The 22,185-nt window shown below is 34.5% G+C and overlaps 1 protein-coding gene across 14 annotated transcripts in view; it reads right to left on the reverse strand.

The window, feature by feature from the left end:
- Positions 1 to 22,185, reverse strand: part of dac (dachshund family transcription factor) — a 181,079-nt gene that overhangs the window by 130,284 nt on the left and 28,610 nt on the right. For 8 of the 14 annotated variants that reach the window (XM_073082538.1, XM_073082529.1, XM_073082539.1 and 5 more), the window contains exon 2: positions 20,084 to 20,110. The exons of the other annotated variants lie outside the window; for them this stretch is intronic. In XM_073082538.1, coding sequence (XP_072938639.1) covers positions 20,084 to 20,110 — 27 coding nt within the window. The remainder of the gene's footprint in view (positions 1 to 20,083; positions 20,111 to 22,185) is intronic. 14 annotated transcript variants of the gene reach the window in all.

Below are 22,185 nucleotides of genomic sequence, written 5' to 3' on the forward strand. Positions count from 1 at the left end.
AGTCTTTTTGTCTGCCTCACATGTTCGCAAAAAAGAGAGACAAAACATAAAGCGCCATTTTGTCAATTTAGACATTTACTGTTACGTTACTGATACTATAGTTCTGATACAATCCGCTAGGGGCGCTGGTTGGAATTTGTATGGGCAAATACGTAAACAAATACCAAAACAGTCATATTTGTCAAAACATAAACACTCATGATAAGGGTACTGGTCTTGGTTACAGACGTCCATAGGCGGCAGTAGCCATTTATTATTTTATCTTTACCTTTATTAAATCCGTTTCAAGTAAGTATTACTTAATAATTTTATTGTAAGTACATACAAATTTCATAACATTGTATCAACATTTGCTCTCGACTGAAATGCCATCAATCCGAAGTCGTCAGTGCGTTGGCGTCGACGTTGTATCAATTGCCGCGCGTCGCGATGAATTATCGAATCTATTAACTCGCGAGACTACCAGATTCCAGCGAGATATAGAGTTAAGAACGGGTAGAGCGGGCCTATTATAATTGATCGTATGATTATTTTTTTTTTAATTTTTTGCTCTTTCTAGTCCTGAAAAAGTAATGCGAAAGATAAAGGAAATGAGTGATACAGATATACTGATTAATTTTCGGTTAAGTAAAGTTTCTACAGTTTTTATGTCTGACATATATCGTTACTTAGGTACCAAATATACAAAATAGACACAATAATTCTAGTTAATATCAGTAAATATTCAAATGTACAAGATTGTTTCCCTTCTTTCCAAAATTTAGAAATCTAATAATTTTAATACCTTAACTTTTAAAATATCAAATGATGCGACACCTCATCGTAACTTGATCGTTTTATGCTTTGGTTAAGTAAAATAACTGATTTGCTACGCATCGTATTCCAGGTCATGAGAAAGAAAACTCTCAATACAACATTGTGCTATTTTTGCTGTCATTACATAAACTAACTATAATGTATATAAAAATAATATTAATTTAACGAATGTATTCCTGCGAATACCAGTAACCTTATTAATTTTCAATCTGTCTGTAATTTATTAACTCTACAATTTGAAGCTTGAAGTAGGCAATTTGTACTAATTATAACGCGCGAACGACGCGAAATTGTATTATCTTTTACATGGCATCGAAGTAACAGTAGGGAGACTCAATCCATGAAATCATTTGTTTTGTTTTTCCGCCCCATGCATATTTGAGTGTTAAGCGTCTCTTACGACTCTAGCAGACTAGCTACTTTTAAAATTCACCGCTACTGCATCACCTATTGGCGACTTGCTGCGTTCGATCGCGGTATTGAAAACCCGTGGACTGTACCCTTACCATGAGTTTTCAAAACATCCCACAATTTTACGTTACGTTTTCTCAATCCATTCTTCTGTTCCGTTTGCTTAGTAAACTGAGTAAACGTAACAATAAGTAAGTGCTCAAGTCTTTTTGTCTACCTCACATGTTCGCAAAAAAGAGAGAAAAAAAATAAAGCGCCATTTTGTCAATTTAGACATTTAATGTTACGTTACTGACACTATAGTTCTGATACAATCCGCTAGGGGCTCTGATTGAAAATTGTATGGGCCAATACGTAAACAAATATCAAAACAGTCATATTTGTCAGAACATAAAATCTCATGGTAAGGGTACTGCAAACTTATGGTAAGGGTACTTCACTAATGTTCTATCCCGATCTCCGGTTACTGCATGAACTGTCCAAATTAGCTGCGACTGGCGCTTAAAAGTATCCGGGAAATAGCGTTTATTCACTACATTTAGCTTCAAAAAGGAGCTGAATCGTCAATCGCCGATACTAAAAGTAGCAAGTCTGCTGGAGCCCTTAATGATGTGTTTCCAGCGGTAAAGTTGTTTGTGAATTTATTTCGCATTTTTATACTCAGCAGACAGATGTGTACGCGAGATAATTATCATAGGCAACAATGTAAGACATTCAAGATAGCAGTGACGATCTTTCTTCGCGATAAAACAAAAAGCAATAAGATGTAATCAAAAGATCAAAAGAATGGGGCTCAGCGCCGATATGCACACGTGCATGATTGTGTGTATGTGTAACCTAACACGTGATAGAACAAAAGCTGATGACAGACAGAGAAGTGTCAATATCCTTGATGGAGTGCGAGCAGCACAAGAAGCCCGTATGCCGGGCTTGCACTTCATTCATCCCACATAATAGCACTTAGCTTAGTGTGTGGGAATGTTAGAAGAAATAAATTATACATTATATTTCTCGATGCCAATAAGAAGCGTGTTTCTGTAATTTTATTACTTAACCAACCTCTTAACGGTTGCTCACCATTCAGAGTTGCCATCCCAAGAAACCTTTCAAAGCCTATTAATGTCGATATTACGACCCCAAAGAGTTTAAAACCAGAAATGGAATTATATATTCCCCTAAAAGTCGCCATTAGAATTAGAAGCACAATTTATTCTTTACAGGGGCCCAATATTTCCACACTTCCCTGTACTGTAACCACGGCTTATATTTTACGGTCGTCGTCGAAAATTATTCCTTATCTGGAGTATTTTTATTTAACTAGTAATTTTTACATTCCTATAAAGAAATAACAACTTTCGTGCATTTAATACCCATTTTGTCAGTACTAATATATACATATTTTCCAATGAAATTTAATCAAAATAAAGTATTAATATTTCATTTATAGATAGTCGTGACGAATAAAAATGACAATTACTAATACTACGAATATTACGAATACTACGATTACTAACAAATTGACCAATTACTAATACTACGAATAAAATGGACCTACATATTTACTGACTTCGAAATAGTCACACAGAATAACGTTGAGCATTATCATTTTTTTTCGTGTTTTAAACAGTCTTTCAATATCATCGTTTTATATCATTCAAGACGTATAAACACATTAATTTATAGAGAGCAAGACAAACTTAAAAGCCGTAGTACCTTGGCGCAAACTTTTGCATTAGCGCCGGTCGGCTAGCAATTACGATTACGTCTATCACTGTGTTCTGCCCGTAATTTGTTTCCATTTCCGTTACGTCCCGTGATTTCAACCTTTTAACTGAATTTATGAAAAGTTGTCTTTATTCGTAAATGTTCGTTTAACTATTTGTGTTTTGTCAAATTTCGTACAAATACTGTGTTTTGCTGGCAATAAAGATGAAATTTCTAACGATAAACGAATCCAAAAAAGTTTGTGACGATGCTAAGTGTAGTTACAAAGCGGTCAAATGTTTAAAAAATCTTACATTACCTTGTTAACTGATGTGGGTGAGTAAAAGTAGTGATTACTAATTACACCTGTAACTTTAAACGCAGCGTGAGACTAGACAGAAATAAAAGATCCTAACATTACGCTCCACCTTTTATGACGTGGTCAAGTGTTTAATTAGCAACAATGTAATTGCACGGCCCAATAAACATTTCAATGGACGGTGCTTGTCAAATAAATCCAGTAAATATTTTAATGACTTTGTATATTGGACTAGTTTATTGCCGGTATAAAATCGTCCGCGTAAAACGCGTATCAACCCTCACAGGACAAAGTCTCTAGTTAAACTATAAAATAAATCTAGCAAGTTATCGTCTACAATAAACAGTCGCCGCGGAAGGCTATCGCCAATTCCCACGCAAAGTTGCTGTTAATAAAAGCAACAAAATTATATATTCAAGAGTTAGGAGGTGGTGGTATGGCAGTTAGGGCCTTCTACGTGGTCCGAGTTACAATGCAAATTGCCATGGAGGGGTGCGCCGATGCCCTCTAACTGTGCGACTCGCAAAGATGGCCGCCGTAATGGTGAAATGAAATTATTAAGCATTGTCTTGTGGAATCGGCCGCAGTCGACACCTGAGTCTCCGGCGACGACCGCTTAGTGTGGATATCCCTCACGAATTTTGTATTGCCGATTTAACAGCAAACGTTCTAAATTCAATGTTTACGGGCTTCTGTTATTTTCTTGTAGTGTTTTTTTTGTATTTGTTGCAATAATGTAAGTGATCTATATATCTACGTGTGAAAAAATATTTTACTGTATATGAAACAAAAATAAATCTAGTCAAACATAACAAAGACTTTAGAAGTTTAGCTTATACAAAACGATTTACTTTCTTATAAAGCAAGTAGATTAAAACATATTGCTACATTACCCTTTATACTGATTTTAGTTAATACCAATTTGACGTCTAAGCAATCTAAAAATACGGTTTGCGAACGCTCCACTTATTTCCAACGTCAAGACATTACTTACAACCCTCGACTGAAAGCTTTGTATTAAAATTTAAATCTACTTTGCAAAGTGTATTTTATACACGTGCTCCTGCAATTTTGATCGTTCATAAAGCTCAAAACAGCTACTATTATTACGCTTTACCTTTGCGGTATTGGGTGTTACACACTCCCTTACCATTCTTGCTAGCATTTCGACTAAGTCTCCCATGAATTTAGTATGCACAATGTTAATGTATTATAGAAGGTTTAATTACTCGTTTGCGGTACGCTTGCGGTTTGACTGTACGTCTCTCTACATTTCAAATGTTCGTTTGAGTATCACGTATGTTATGAGTACGTTTATACGAAAATGTGTTTGTTGTACATATTATATTTTTAATGTGTGTGTAATCACACATATAAAGGTTGTTCAGTAGTAAAAAATAAAATTTGTGTCATTTTATATTTGAACTAGTGCAGATTAGTTGAGAATACAATGCATAAGGCACAAAAAGTGTGTTCATCAATCACGTCTATTATTCCGGGCCGTAATGCGAAATCGATGTCCGATTTCGCGTCTTATAAAAATAAATTAATTTCAAAATTTGTTTTCGACAACAAAGGCGCGGACCCTCTGCTTATTGGCCGTCTGAAATTCCTCTTTAATCCAACGCATGCCCAGTCCGTGTTTTTAATTTCACACAAAAAACGGCTTCGAGTCGGTGATCAATCAAAACTCGCGCTCGTTTCTTTTTTCTATACTTCATTTCAGTACGTACACTTTCGCCTTTCTGTAACCGCTATAAATGTGCCTTTATTATTTTGTTTGCAAAAAGGAAATGGATACATTTTGAATTAAATTAGTTAATGGAATTCGTTCACAGAATTTGATAATTACAGCTGTGTGAACAAAAAGCAAATACTAGACGCGACTCATTTTATTTTCACGGAATTTTACGTGCTGGAATTGTACAATTGTGGAATTAAATAACATAGCTCAATGGGCGTTAATTGTACATTTTTCATTAACCAAAAAGTAATTTAAGTACTATTTTTACGTTCCATTAATAAGAAAATTGTAGTTCTTACTTACGTAAGTACACTTTTTTTTTCTTTAAAAATATCAAGTATTTAATTAAAAAAATATTTGACTTTAAGCCACTACAATACCGGTAGAAGGAGGCGTAAGGAACGTCCTACGAGCAGTTCGAACAAAATCTTTCATTCATGCTTGTCTCTACCTACATACATACATACATACATAACGATGCCAGTTATGAGCAATCACGTCATATGTCGCGATATTATTGAGTAACCGCATATCGACGTCGCAACGTCTTCCGAAGGAGAAAGTTTTAACGACAAAAAATTATCGACGCACTAAACTGACAAATGTACGATTGATTTTAATAATCAAGAATCGATTTAACAATCGATATGGTTTTTTGTTTGGGTACTTAAAATGTTTATTAAATAACTGGGAGTGGACGATAAGTAATAAACTCTTTATAATACACTGTTCTCTTTATAATATCTCAAGAATGTACATTTTAATAAAGTTTTCAAAACAGTATGTCTAAAAAGTTTGACTGATAAAATCCATTACAATTTTGAACTAAATACAAATACAACCTACATGTTATTCAACACCTATTAGTGATTAATATTTTCTTTACGGTTTATTAAAATCCACTTTAATTTAATATTACAAATATTAAAAAAAATATATTAATATTACAAATTTATATTAAGTTATTACAAATTCCTTTCAAACACAAGTGCCTAATATTTTTTCTTAAAAAGATAAAAGATGCCATATCAATATTTTCTTAACTCCATCCTACTTACGGGTCTTGGGAGATTTAAGCCCTTTTGGGATGCCCTTCTCGGGCTTCAATTCTGATTCGATTTAAATATTACTTAATGTTCCCCACGAATATTACAATTAAGGGTTGTTCCTATTTCGGGAATTGGCGAATTGTTGCTTATGGTCTATTGAGCTAAGTCCCAAAAACATAAATACGTTTTAACTTAGATAAACAATCTTATATATAAAATTCTCGTGTCACATTGTTAGTTACCGTACTCCTCCGTACCGGCTTTACCGATTTTCACCTAATTTTATACGCATATTCAGTAGGTCGGAGAATCGGCTACTATCTATTTTTCATACCCCTAAGTGATAAGGGTTGTTCGCGCTTAACATTTTTTTATTTATATGGCAACACAACGTTTGCCGGGTTAGCTAGTAGAGTATAAATAAATGAAATTTATAAGTACTAACTCCACACCTATTTCAAACAGTTCTAGTACTTTGGTATGTACTCGTATGTTCATGGGCGGCAGTGATCACTTACCGTCAGTTGGACTGCATGCATATTTGCTACCTCAATCTCATAAAAAATATTCGGATAAATACCATAGCGAACTTATTTTTTATCAGGCTCTTAGGAACACATATAGTACATCAATAAATTTTATTAAAGTAAATTCAAGTACCTCCATACAAACTTACCGACAAAGGCTTTTTTGCAAAAGCTGCGAATTCTCTGTCGCATGAAACGTAATGGGAACATATGTCCTAATTGTATTTGAAAGGAATCAGTGAGATAAACGCATTTTTTGCCCGAAGATAAGAAACTAGCACTCCAACTCTGTAAATCCTATTTAAAAAACACGCAACGGTGGTTTTTAAAGGACGTCCTCTTAAAATCTGTAACCACTCCCACACTTACACAAAACTTTTTCTTAATCACTTTACATTCTGGCTATTTTATGCTGTGGCGCCTTTGAATGCAAAGCCGATGTTTTGTCGTTTAATCTGGATTAGAATCACATACCTTAAGGAATAAGGGCTATAGAAGTGCGTTGCGGATCACGAACACAGAAGGGTTCCGTAGACGGGATTAAAGTTTACTAGCAGCTGAAATTTTTATTTCACGGTGTTTTTCAAAGTCACTGCGATATAGACAGTTATTTGTGCGGCCACTAAACACAGCTAATTATAAAAATAACACATAGGTATCTCAAAATTAAAAAACAGAATCCTTTTGTCATTTGTTTTTGGAACCCATAAACTCTAAAATACTTTAAGATCTTACTTAATATTTTTTTTATACTATTCTATTATTTCCTACTTTATGTATTCTCCTCTTTTTCTCCTTTTTCTTCTATTCTTAAGAACTCTAGCTGCTGATATACTTAAAATTAAAATATGACTCTCATGTACACCCCTACCCTGGATCTCTTTTATATAATTCTCTCTTTCTTGCAATAAGTAAATGGTTGCCTGGAAGAAATCAATATTTTGTATTTGTTACTATAAATTTGGTGTACAATGAAGAGTTTTGGTATTGTATGGTATTGTATTAATGCGGATGTTTAATTTAATAATTAAATTTGACTGATTTACTTCGATAGTGATTTGTTGCGAACTATACTACATCTTACAATACAAATCGGAAAATACTTTAAATAATAATATAGTCTAAAGTAATAAAACAAATTAGTATTAATATGATTCTGAGTTCTGTGATTTTACAAAACTTTTCAAAAAGTTCGGTAGCGCCTGTAACACGGATTGAACAAACAAAGAAACACATTACAAAGCCATAAAGCATGCAACAAAGGGACCGACGAATACGTGTTGAAACTGATCCATCATGTCTCCTTTTAAAATAACAAAAACTCATACGATGCACACAACAGATGCTTTTGTAAAAAACCGACCCTTACCACCCTACAAAAAAACGCTAGCCATAATTTCTATTAAAACAACTGTAATTTACTAAATAACGTTTCTGTCATAAACGTTTAAATGCAAATTTGGCACCCCGATATATTAATATGGCCGTAATTTAGACAAATTGGAACGAACCTCTTGTCAGCTAATTAATATTAAGCCCAAGAATTCTTATATGAGCTTACTCGCCATGGGCAGGTGGTGGTTTAATGAAATCATCATTGATAGCAACATTAACGTTTTAATATCCGACTGCATAATAAATGTAAACATTAAATTCGAAATGTCGAAAACAATCAATAACGCTCGACACCACAGGTTCAGGTATGGCAGCATTATTTTTCTCTTCGAATCACAAACATCAATATCAGAAAGCAAACATAATAACGACCAATGGAGAGTCCACATATCAACATGCAAAATTCCAATTAGATTCCAAACGTACGAACGTGATAAAGCAACCGTTATTGAAGTCGCTTATCAGTGTAATTAGAAAGGAACTAAGCTGTAACCATTTGCGTTTATAATGGGAACATTCGAGTGCCGTACAGTTGTTTGATAACGGGAAAAATACTTATATTTGTTATTAATATTGCTTTATGAAAAAATCGTAGTACGTTTCATTATCTAATTTGAATGTCAGTTTGATGTTAAGGTGAATGTATTAATGGTGTTATGAAAATAAAAGGTCTCCTAAGAATTTCCTAAGCAACCCGAACCTAGCGCCGTCTAAATCACACCCCAACCGCACCCAGGATCATGTGATAATGGACGCAGTCGTTAAGAGGGCCATTCAAAAAATAATCTACCGCAGAATTGGCTCTTACCACTCACCGCGGATTCGTCATAAGGGAATGCGGCATCAAATATTCAATTTTAAAACAGCCGCTAAAAGCGAAACGTCATCGCCCATACAGACGCAGCTGGGACTCGACGATTTAGAAATTTTGTTACAGATGGGACACGCACTTCAGCCTCGCGAGAGAGATAAAATAAGAAATTGCATTAACAAAAGTGAAAAAATTAATGAAGACGACAGAAACACCGGCTCAGCTGTCGTGAAATTGCCTCCAATAGCACTGTTTACAGGGTGTGTTGATGACGTAACGCGAAATGTCTCGGGTCTTCTGAAAATTAGTCTGTCATGAACACGAAAATGACACAGAGAAGGAAAAATTTCATTAGCGCCAATCAAAATGACGAGGTCCAAAATGAAGCTCGCTAGGAAAGTCGTAATCACGGACTTCAGTAGCCACCCCCTCGACATGAGGTCTTATTAAAGGAATAATATTTACAAAACGAGACGCCTCGAAATCCCCAAATTAAGATCTCACCGAAACCCGCCCAACTTCCACAAAGTGGAATCATTAAATTAAAAATGTAAACTTTTCTCTTAGCAAGGTAATGGGCATCCCGATGTAGATAAATAGATGGAATAGCTGCAAAAAGGAGCATTTTCCTGTTCATTAAATTTTTCCTTCGCTTTTTTATTTCGACCCCTGGTGCTAATTTTGTTGGAATTCACGCCCCTCAACTCCACCCGCCGAGACTCAATCACAGAAATTTTATATCCGGAATTAAATAAGTACCCGACCGAATTACGGACAAAATTTAATATGAGCTTATTTTTAGCGGAGTATCTTTCTTAATTAATCAGATACAGCGTTATACTTATTACATTCGAAGTTTAATCAGATTTCTTCTACAATTCTTGAGTCGGGCATATTTATTACGAACTGAGGAGTCAAAGACAGCTTTTGAAGTAGTTAAAGAAGTCAATCAAGATGCGAAATATTCTCATCAGCGGCAACTTATTCCAGAGGGTGGTTTGTGTTGGTAACTCAATTGTCTATAAGATCCGTAGCTTCGCTGGAAACGTCAGTGAGGTCGGTAGCAAATGCAATTATATCTACTAATATGCCGTCTGCGACCGAAGCGCGCCCGCTCGCTTCTCAAACCCTTTAACTGTTTGGGGATCATTTAAAAGTTAGTTATTACGCTGCTGCACCTGAGTTTACGTTCCAATTTGAATTTACCTAATCCTAGCAACCGCAATTTGCAGACTAATGCCTGTTATTGATAAGTTGCTACAATTATGTTTCGAGCACAAGACTTGGTTAAATTTTGTTGAGTATTATTGTTGTTATTGAATACCTCGATAAGGTAGAAATGTTGTCGAAAAAAGCAATTATTTCTAGAATAACTAGTAGCTGCATTTAAATAAGGAATGTATAGAAAACGTACTTTTATTTTAACATAAATAAACAATTGAATAACTATTAGAGTTAATTAATGAAAAAACCCCAACGACTCAACATGTAACAAACAGTTATGCTGTAAGCTTTTTAAAACAATTTACGATATAAAGCACCGCGGTCGCCCTGGTCTCGCAGTATCGGATTCCCTTAAACATATTGATTGGTGCAAATAAGGAAATCGAATTATTCAATGTCCGCCCCTCATTTGTTTCCTGCTCCCCCACAGCAGAGATGAAGAAATTCTTTCTGAGTTTTCGATTACTTGTCCAATTAATTTTATAGATTCATTTGTCTTAGGCGCTTTGAAATATAGACTCGTAGTGACTGAATCGACTCTGGTACAAATGTGAGAGCTTTGGCCGCGATACTGCGATGCTGTATTGCATATTTATGAAGTCAATATATTGTTACTTAATCTTAACGTATACCAGGTTTTGCTGAGATGATTTCTTCAACGCATAATGGGCGTATGGCTTAAATACATTGGATATATTAAGTTTAGCAATTACATACATTTACTAACTTTACGTTTTTTATAAAAGTTGATCAAATAGCTTAATTCGATTCATTACTGCTTTAAATCTTTACTTTTCATTAGTAGTACGAAAATTGAACTGACTTATTTTTCCGCATTTCTTCGTGACGTCGACATACATAGCTTCTTTATACTACCTTGCAACTATCATCTAGCTCTGCGACAGTCAATGGATCACCTCCAAGTTGGATAAGGGTGCGATATGGTCATCGAGATTATATAATTGAGTTGGGGCATCGTGATGAGAGGGAAAGTTCACGTTCCGTTTCTCATCACGCCTCCGCGCGCATCTGGGTGAGTGCGGCTAGTGGCCAGACCAACGCACCGGCCAGTCATGACATAATTGGCAGGGACCCCTTAACACGTACCCCAGTCCTCACTGCACATGCTGGAACCAACTGCTTGGTGGAAATCAAAGGCATTACATTATGATGGTATGTTTCATTTGTTGGTACCTAATATTATATTTACACTTTTTGAAAAATATAAAAAATGTTTCTTGTTTTTGTGACTAGTAAAAAAGGCGAGACAATAGGTATCTTGGCGGTAATCCTTTTTATGTCCCACTGTCGGACATGAGGCTCACCCCATAAGCGGGAGAGGCTTGGCGCATACTCCATCACACTACTCCAATGCTATTGGATTCGGTAGCTTAGCATAATATACCTACTCGTAAATCGTTTCAGTAATCAAAAAATCTTCGAATAATTTACAACTTCTTATTTTCAAATTAATAATAATTTTCTGAGTGAAATTTACAAAATGTACTAATAATATAATATGCTGATATCTGTTTACATAGCTGATATCTGTATACTGTCATGTATACAGATAGTATAGAGTTCAGAGGGACAGAGCCAGTGAAGCAAATGAATGGACACCTTCAGCGATTTCTCGCTTAACACTCCCCACTTAAACGGAGGACAATTATTAGGGTGCTCGATTTTATATCGCACGGAATATTAGTAGATATTCGTAATATTATGATATTGATAAATATGTCATGTTATATTGGATACTTTGTAATTATATGTGGGAGAATGCTTCATTTCATATATATAAATATTCCGTTTTTAAAATCACATGATATTAATTTCGAACTACCGCTCCGTATTAACAATTGGCTACCTGTATCATGGTATAAAAAAGGGGCGCGCAACTGTCAACAGATCAGAAGTTGTCCAATAGTGGGCACGGCACGGTGGTGCTCTGAACTGTTTGGTATTTTGCTTGGGTGTTATTGTTACTATGGTGGCATTAACGCTTATTCATTTAATTATTTTAGCTATATTTTTATAAATATTGGTTAAATTAGTTGAATCGAAATACCATTGTAGATCTACCTACCGGCGCGCCCACATCAGAATCGGGATAGGATACGCCCTTTTATTACGTAATAGTTTTAAAGTAACGGTAACAGAAGATAAATCAACCGCGTGTATAGGAAGTGTTCTACTGAAGAATTTATCGTGGCTGTACTCCTGACGACAGTTTGGGACGCGCAATGGAGGCGATATGGACAAGGCTTTCGACATTGGAGGAGCTGTGTGTGAAACACATGATGAAACCGGTTGCGTGAGTAACGTGTACGGTTTGTCTAAATATTGTAATAATTTTATGTGGATTATTTCAGCAAGCGTGTGAAAGCAACCGCAAGCTTGGGTACCGCAAGCTTGGGTATGAAAATTGAGGAGGTGGAAGGTGGTTTGCATCATCCATGTTAACCGTCTACGTAATTAAGACTCATTGGCGCCGGGACTCATTGGCGAACGATTGGCGCTCCGGTATGATCAAACAAATGGTTTTTATATTTTCGATTGTTAAACTTGCTATTTATTTGCTTTTTGAAAGTTATTAAAGATTATAAGAATCACTAATATGAAAATGTTTGGTTATGCGCGAAAAAATAACAATCATACGTGTAGGTACCGACATGTTTTTAGAAATGTTTTGGGTTTTTAAAATTTCGAGTAATTTCAACTATGCTTTTCACAGTTTCGTTGCTTATAGCAACTCATTAAGAGGCGATCCTTACTTATGCTAAATAAGTAGATGAATAGCGATCATATTCTTTTAAATTATTACGCTGCAAAAAATATTTTAAGATTGTGAATACAAGTTCTGATATCTTTTGTATGTATTCGTTGTAATGCATTTAACATTCGTAATAAACTCCCAGTCTTAAAATAAAACTAGTCACAATGAAGATTATTTTTGAAGTAAAAGGTTTGATAAATCAGGTAGCATACTTTTTACCATCGCAATTCCATGGCCCGTAAATATCGTAAGTTTTATTTCTAGTTTCACCTGGAACACCGTGATAGCTATCGGTGATGGCCTTATTATTATTGCAAATGCATAGGTTACATTTGTATTGTGGTCATTGAAATTCTCAACCAATGCTTGTCATATTTAATAGGATGCTATCTAATAATATTTACCTAGCGCTTGTTCCCAGAATCTGTAAAAGCTGCTTATTGGGGGTTTTTGTAACGACACTTGACTTGTGATGTCGACGTGGACGAAACTTGAATGAAAATGTAACATTTAGATTCTGGTGGTTACAATTTACGAAGTATACATGGAGGTAAAGCTGAAGAAAAGGAGTTTGATAGTGTTCGCATTGTAACCCCAACGGTGTATTGGACTAGGTAAAATGGTGAATTAACGTAAGTTATAACTTATTAATGTGTAACATGTTTTTTGTGACATACTTACATACATACTTGCAATCCACTTTAAAATTTTCATATGTAAAGAGAATCGAAGCTTAGCTGACTGTAGAAAAAAAAAAAACAGTTATCATAATGGTGCAAAGCTGTAAGCATTTTGATCGGTCAAATGTGTTTAAAGGTTTAATTTAATAAAGACAATTCATCAGCCTCGCTCGGAGTCGATCAAGTATTATTAATAATAACTTAAAAGTTTGAACTTGTTTTACAGTAGTTTAAATTGTTATTGGATCTTCTTTCTTATTTTGTGTCATAGTAAATAATAAATTTCGAGATGACGTACATCACGATCCTAGACTTTACGTGTGAAATTATATTATGTTGGTACCTTTAGTGAATACTTTAACAGTGGTAAGTCAACTATACCATCATGTAATCTAGCTAACAATCTAAACGTTTTAATTATTCATTGACATGAGGAGTTTGTTGTTATTTTATTTAGTTTTGTAACTGTGCAGATGACGACATTACGTCTAGATATACGGCTGTGGATATAACAAATTCAGAATATTCACGCACGCAATGTTTATATTGTACGAAACAATTCGGCGTGTTTTTCTCCTATTCATAATTTTGTCGTCGTTACATAGATAAAGGGTAAAGGTTATAAAGGTGGTAGAAACTTTTATGGTCCGGCAATACCAATACCATACAGCAGTGTTAGGGTCTGCTGTGTTGAAGATATTGATGGGCCTCAGTAGCCACTTACCATCAGGTGGACTGCATGCTTGTCTGCTACTTCTAAAATTTGGTTTAAAGTTTTTGTGTGTGAGCGAGTATTACGTATAAATCAATCCGGGACGAAATAACGGTATTTGTTATTATTCTTGCAAATGGTTAATTACAATAACTTTTGGAAGTTATTCACAATTTCTGGTGATAACAGATACTGTAACGTATGTGTTATATTAAATTGAAATAGGTAATTCTATTATTATCAGATATTGTATTGGAACTCGCGGTTCATACCAGAAAATATTCGTTATTATTTTGTGTTCATACTGTTTCGACCGCTGTTTGTTATTCTACGAATTAAAATGTATATCTTTGCAGATTTATAAGTCAAAGTCAGGTTCGGACGAGCAATTGTATACCTACTGCAAGTTCTGATAAAATTCTAAAAAATCGAATACTGCAAAAAGAAACAGAGACAAGAGTACATACACTACTGTCAAATTGGACTCTGCAATGTGTGATCATTATTGTGTGGTAAAGACTTTGTTTGCAGCAATGCCTATCGCACAAACGAAGGTAATTGTAAAATTCAAGGTAAAAGTAAAATGATAGAAGGTAAATAATATAATGAAGGTAGGATGACTCCAATAACTTTTTACGTTTAATGACCTGGTTTTCGTTGTAATGTAACTGTGGACTTCAGAGTGTTATTTCGTTGGCATTTAACGTCATCATATGAACGGTGCGAACTATAGCTCATGTTATGGTAAGGCAATAGTATTTTAAATATTTTATTAAGAATAACGACCACGGAGTACTTGCTGCTCTGATATATTCTTTACTGTATGTAAAGTTGACATTGAAACTGTTTTGAACGTGACAATTCACTTTAATATTATTTTCACACATTTGTGTTGTAGACATCAGGTTTTTCGGTTTGAAATTAACTTTTACTTTTTTTATTTTTATGCTTGTTACAGCTTATTTGTTTACAGTTCTAAATAAGAAAAGCACTCGTGCATGGTTTTGAGCAGGTCTCGAATAGTTTCTTATAAAATTCTGTCATAGTCAAATGAGCTGACTTAAAAGGCATTAATGATTTTCAAGAAATCCTGTCTGAGATAGTCAGACACATTATAACAAATTCAGTAAAGGAAGACATCGTGAAGAACTACACATCGGGAAATATATTCTCAAGGGTATCTGGAGTCTCTACCCAGTGTACGTTTGGCGATGCAGAAGACTATGCCATAGATTTAAGCGAGCCAAACGAAAAGATCTGTAGATTTTACTCTCAAACCATGAACGAAACGCGGAGCTCTCTCGTTATATCGTATATAATTATTGACTATACATATAATGTAATGTGTTTTCAGACTACGAGAACATGTGCTATGGAAAGTAAACTATTTGAACATGTCAGATGACTGTGAACCCTGTGAAGCAATGACAGTATCGACAGTCAAAAATCTGGTAAAAACTTTGTGTTTCTCTTGAGTACCTGCGAACTTTGGAACGGTATGTGGATTGTAAGTTCAGTGTTATCGGGATTGTCTTGCATATCGATGATTGTCTGGCCAACAGTCATGTTTATGTTTGATAATAACCCGAGTGCCATGTGACTTGGCAATTCTTTTCAGAAAATAATCAATTATGTACGTACGCTATGTGACTTAGCGAATTTATGATGTCATGTGACTTGACATCAGCCATGTGATTTGGCAATTCTTTTCAGATAATAATCAATTACGTACGTACGCTATGTGACTTAGCGAATTTATGATGTCATGAGACTTGACATCAGCCATGTGATTTGGCAATTCTTTTCAGATAATAATCAATTACGTACGTACGCTATGTGACTTAGCGAATTTATGATGTCATGTGACTTGACATCAGCCATGTGATTTGGCAATTCTTTTCAGATAATAATCAATTACGTACGTACGCTATGTGACTTAGCGAATTTATGATGTCATGAGACTTGACATCAGCCATGTGATTTGGCAATTCTTTTCAGATAATAATCAATTACGTACGTACGCTATGTGACTTAGCGAATTTATGATGTCATGAGACTTGACATCAGCCATGTGATTTGGCAATTCTTTTCAGATAATAATCAATTACGTACGTACGCTATGTGACTTAGCGAATTTATGATGTCATGTGACTTGACATCAGCCATGTGATTTGGCAATTCTTTTCAGATAATAATCAATTACGTACGTACGCTATGTGACTTAGCGAATTTATGATGTCATGAGACTTGACATCAGCCATGTGATTTGGCAATTCTTTTCAGATAATAATCAATTACGTACGTACGCTATGTGACTTAGCGAATTTATGATGTCATGAGACTTGACATCAGCCATGTGATTTGGCAATTCTTTTCAGATAATAATCAATTACGTACGTACGCTATGTGACTTAGCGAATTTATGATGTCATGTGACTTGACATCAGCCATGTGATTTGGCAATTCTTTTCAGATAATAATCAATTACGTACGTAAGCTATGTGACTTAGCGAATTTATGATGTTATGTGACTTGACATCAGCCATGTGATTTGGCAGTTCTTTTCATGTGACACGACCATTTATTTACACTATTAGACACCGGTTATGGGGTTAACCAATTAAAGTTACGTGTTTTGTGTACCATGAGATTTGGCTTCTGTGGTTAAAATTGAGACTATATTATCCGCGAATCTAAAGTAGTTTATCCACTTCTTTAATATTATTGAATTTGATTTTTTTAAACTTTTGTTCGCGAGCCGTAACGGCTGCTCGTCAGAATGGCCGTGTGGGAGAATGCTTCATTTCATATATATAAATATTCCGTTTTTAAAATCACATGATATTAATTTCGAACTACCGCTCCGTATTAACAATTGGCTACCTGTATCATGGTATAAAAAAGGGGCGCGCAACTGTCAACAGATCAGAAGTTGTCCAATAGTGGGCACGGCACGGTGGTGCTCTGAACTGTTTGGTATTTTGCTTGGGTGTTATTGTTACTATGGTGGCATTAACGCTTATTCATTTAATTATTTTAGCTATATTTTTATAAATATTGGTTAAATTAGTTGAATCGAAATACCATTGTAGATCTACCTACCGGCGCGCCCACATATATGGGTAAAACAATGCAATATAATGGTATGAGGTATTGTTTTAATTTTCCTTAATCACTAATTTGAAACAACTAATTGAAATTTTAAATATAAACTAGGCGATAAAAGAAAAGGATGACGTTTATGTTAGTGTAGATTATTTTTTCATAAATTAACCTACTTAGTTATGAACATAATTAGACAAAAGATAACCACAGAAATATACAAATTACTGATTTAATTGACATTATGACGACAACTTCAGATGACGATATAGTAAAACTTTCAACTCAATTCCATAATATTCCTATGAAAGCTTCAAAAATAATACCAGCGTCAAAACCACAGTAATAAATTAACCTACTAACTTATGAATATAATTAAACAAAAGATAAATAACGACAGAAATATACAAATTACTGATTTAATTGACATTATGACGACAACTTCAGATGACGATATAGTAAAACTTTCAACTCAATTCCATAATATTCCTATGAAAGCTTCAAAAATAATACCAGCGTCAAAACCACAGTAATAAATTAACCTACTAACTTATGAATATAATTAAACAAAAGATAAATAACCACAGAAATATACAAATTACTGATTTAATTCTCAATATGACGACAACTTTAGGTGACGATATAGTAAAACTTTCAACTCAATTACATTATATTCCTACGAAAGCTTCAAAAATAATACCAGCGTCAAAACCACAGGACCGGGGGCGTCGGCACCCTTTACGAAATCATTCCCATTCCCTTTTCCGAGTGAAAATTACCCGCGGACGGTCAAAGAGTTAACGATTTGCTGTTTATTTGTATTCAACCTTTGTTAGTTTAAAGGTGTTACAGTGTTACCCACTCCTTTGTTTAGATTCTGTTTGCTTAACCCGATGTGTGCATATAGTTGGTTTAAGTATAATTGCGGTTCTATGCTCAATGAAATTAATTCGAATTGACTATACATTTTAATGCGCTAAATGTTCAGGTGCTTACATTCTTATTACCCACTGATAGCTAGTTCTATGAAATTTGACTACTTGTTCATGACTTACTGACTACTTGAAGTATGGTACGATACCCACTTGGCTCGACAATGTCACATTCTGTCATCAAACAAAAATGTGACAAAACATCGTGAAAATAGCTAGAAATAAATTTTAATATTCTCGAAGGTATCTCAAGGCTCAAAAGTTAATCTATCATTTCCGACTTGACCATACTCATTTCGAGAAAACCCCTAATAGATAGATGTCACTACTTTTATTATATTTATTTATTATCAGCCTTAGTTATATATGATTCATTCTTTAATTGATCCCTTACAGTCCAATTAACTGAAGTATTTTTATAATTATTCAAATCAGGTTACGTATTAAACATAGTAGCTTCTTGGGCGATATGGAGGGCTCTAATTCGGATTTATTCAGATAACAACATCTTGCTTTGTAGTTTGTGTGCCGGCGTCTTAAGGGATTATACCGACTGTCAATGTTACATTAGAACATTAGCTCATCATTAAGTATATCAAAATTGTTTTAATTCGATGGTAAAATAAACAAATCAGCTCTGTCAGGTTACTATTATTTTCATGCTTTAATAATTTTACTATTAAAGAATAATTACTATACCTACTTGCCAAAAATCGACTACAGATAGCGAATACTTTATTATTGAATATCTTGGTATCGACAAAGTGTGGTTTAAAAATAAGAGTTCCTATTACAAAAGTTTACCATTCATGCCTATTGCAATTCTACAATGTCTCCTAAACATCATTGTATTCCAGGTCAAGCAAGGCCACTCGAAATATTGGAACGATTACAAAAAAATCGGAACAGTAGAGTTTTGTATTCATCGTGTACAACCACAGCATGGCATCATTCTTCAATGAGGTCTCTCAGTGGGGATTCCACAGTAGCATCGCCGTCTCTTTTTGTACGACTAACGTTTTATCAAACATGTTAATGGCCGGCATTATGAGCCCAACAAAAGAAGCGTGCCAACGGAGGCGTTAAATCCTTTACGATTTGATGATGATGATCACGAATTTGTCATGGGATCAATTTGGGCTCTCGTTAATGGGCATGCGTGAGAATCTTCAACATAATCTACTTGCAAAGTATTAATTACGTAATTGGCACCACTGGCGACGACACCTTTAATTGAAAACATTAATTATTTTATATACTCACCGCAGCGATGAAAACACATTCATTCTAATTACAATAAACTAAAAACACACAAACATGCTTAAAATATAAACGTAAAAATGCATATTTTACTAAATGAACAATATCTGTAAATTTATCTGTGATTTAATTGGGATGTTGTTTATCAATTTGAAATTTAAAAAGGGTGTAACCTGGAAGCAAAATAAAGACAACTAACATGTCACCCACAGTAATTCCATTTACAGTACATAAAAAAATCACACCACCGAGACAGACATGTGCACTTGAATTTTAAAATACTGAACTGGCCAATCAAGCAATTGAAATAAAAGTGAAACAATGGGGTCCATTACATTCTAGTTCCAATCATAGGTGAAAGGTGGCATGGCATACCTTAAAAAACTATAAATGGAACTTGCGAAAAAATCCATAACACAATCAAAATAACACACATTAAAAAGCAATTTTGATGGAAAATAATACTGTGCTAAGTCCTGCGTCGCGGGTGTGTCGTGTGGTCTTCCAAGCTACCCCCTTGAACCGTGGCTACCGGCCCAGCGGCCGGGCCCGCCCGAACGTTTCCGAACGTAACCGAATCCGGCCGAACGAAACCGAACGCGCGAGCGACTAGCGACATACCTGTCTGGCGCTTTCATTGACAGGCACCTGAAATGAAGAAAAAAAGTCCGTCCAATTCGTTGAAAACTTTAAATTTCAAATAATTTCGTCTCTTTAGCATAGCTCTTTGACACAGATAAATTTACATGCATTAAGTAAAATATCAATCATTTTAGTAAAATAATACAACGACAAACAGCGAGTATTTTGACAGTTTTAATGTAATGTAATGGTAAGAGAACATTTAAAAATAATCTGTAGACAGCAACAAAAAAATTACATCTACAAAAATTAAAAGTAAACATTCCAAAAAGTACAAACAATAATGTGGCAAAAACAGTTAAAAACAACATTGCAAGATGTATTAGGACAGTTGTTAAAATATGGGGTAGCGTGGAACGGCTTGACTCCGATGATATTGTGCGCTTGCACGCGATCGCACTCGTGTTTGCATTCGATGCATTTCTACGCTCTGTACTCTTAATTCATTTTATTGATTTTTATTGTTCAAATTATATGACATTATAACTCCTTCAAGTACCTTACGACCATAAACGTAAGTAAATGTAAGAAGTTTTCCAGAACAAAGTCGAACTAAATGTTTTGTAATATAAGTTTAGAATCACAGATTTTGCAAGTATCAACCAAGATCAAAAAAATGTTAAGCATAAGTCATAATAATAGTAGGTCTTCGAATCACTCACATGTCTTATTGTCACAGGAAGATCATAATGTACATATAGTACATATACAACATCGGCACGGGCCTTGAATGCACACTTCAATTAAAATGTAACTATCTTTCGTCAAGTCATTCTAATACTTTGTGTGTCTTGTCATCTAGAATTCTAGACCGCTACCTAACTAAAAGAGACATACCTTTAGAGTTCAAGAGACGTTACAAAATGTATCGTATTAATATTAACTATGCAGATGATAAATTGAATTGATCATTAATTCAAATCAGTAAATTGACCGATTAGTATTGACTGTATTAAGCCATTATGATGTAGGACTCCCTTCTCCCAATGGACGAATTTATTACATTATACTGGTCAAAATCACGCAAACGAAATCATAAAATGAAATGGAGTCAATTTCATTAAATCAAATTGTAGTTAACCAAAACTATCAATTCATATAAGTATAATATTAATGGCCTTATGCTCTGCATAGAAGTAAGTCACTGCTTGTTATTATTAAATTAAATATAAGTAAGTTGTTTCTTACAAATATTAATGGAATATTCATTATCAATATGACTAGTTCATTTATTATTTAACTTAAATTACTTCATTTACAATAATATAGATATATGCATTATTTATAAGTTATATGTAGTATATACGAGACATTTATGTTAAAAGAAATGTTTTTTTTATTTAAGTGCAATGAATAAGATTTTTTAATAAATGCATATTACGGGCTTAGTATATTTTTATGTATTTCATTCAGTAAATAGATAAATATGATACGAGGAGATAAGCAAATATACCGTTTAATTGCTACCCTTACGCAAGAAAAGAAACTAAAAAGTATTGGTACATTAATACACGAACAGTATTTTTTAAGACTTCAAAAACTAATAACGATACCGCGATAGACGATGAAGACGTCTTATTGCCAAAAGTAATTTATTTTATGGAACAAAAAGACTGAACAGACGATGAATTGGTTCAATCAACATCGGTCGATGTAACACTCACAATACATTTCACTCACTGTGTTCAACCACCGATGACTGTTATTTTGCGCTGTTTTCATACATACGGTTCTCACAGATATTATAATCGGCACTCGATGCCAACGCACACGCATAACAATCTAAAGACACCTACTCGAAAAAACCAATCTATCAATATTAGAACACAAAAAATAATGCAAGTCAGTTAATAATGCTGAATCGGCAATCAACAATGGAAATAAAGTCACAGTCATTTTTTTAATAATGGCAACTAAGTTTTTTCTTTTTATCGCCACCCTAGGTTCGTTTGACATTTGAACTGGCTGATGACTTGGCCGCCATGATTGATCGTCGCGACCTAGTAAATAAGTGCAATTTAGCGTTTATTTTCCCTCCTAATCAATGGTTGTTATTGTTAACTGCATTAATTTTATCTTTT

The sequence above is a fragment of the Epargyreus clarus genome, unplaced genomic scaffold, assembly GCF_041222505.1.
Source record: "Epargyreus clarus isolate Ecla_fem2 unplaced genomic scaffold, WU_Ecla_fem_2.2 ptg000018l, whole genome shotgun sequence".
NCBI classification, from domain to species: Eukaryota; Metazoa; Arthropoda; class Insecta; order Lepidoptera; family Hesperiidae; genus Epargyreus; species Epargyreus clarus.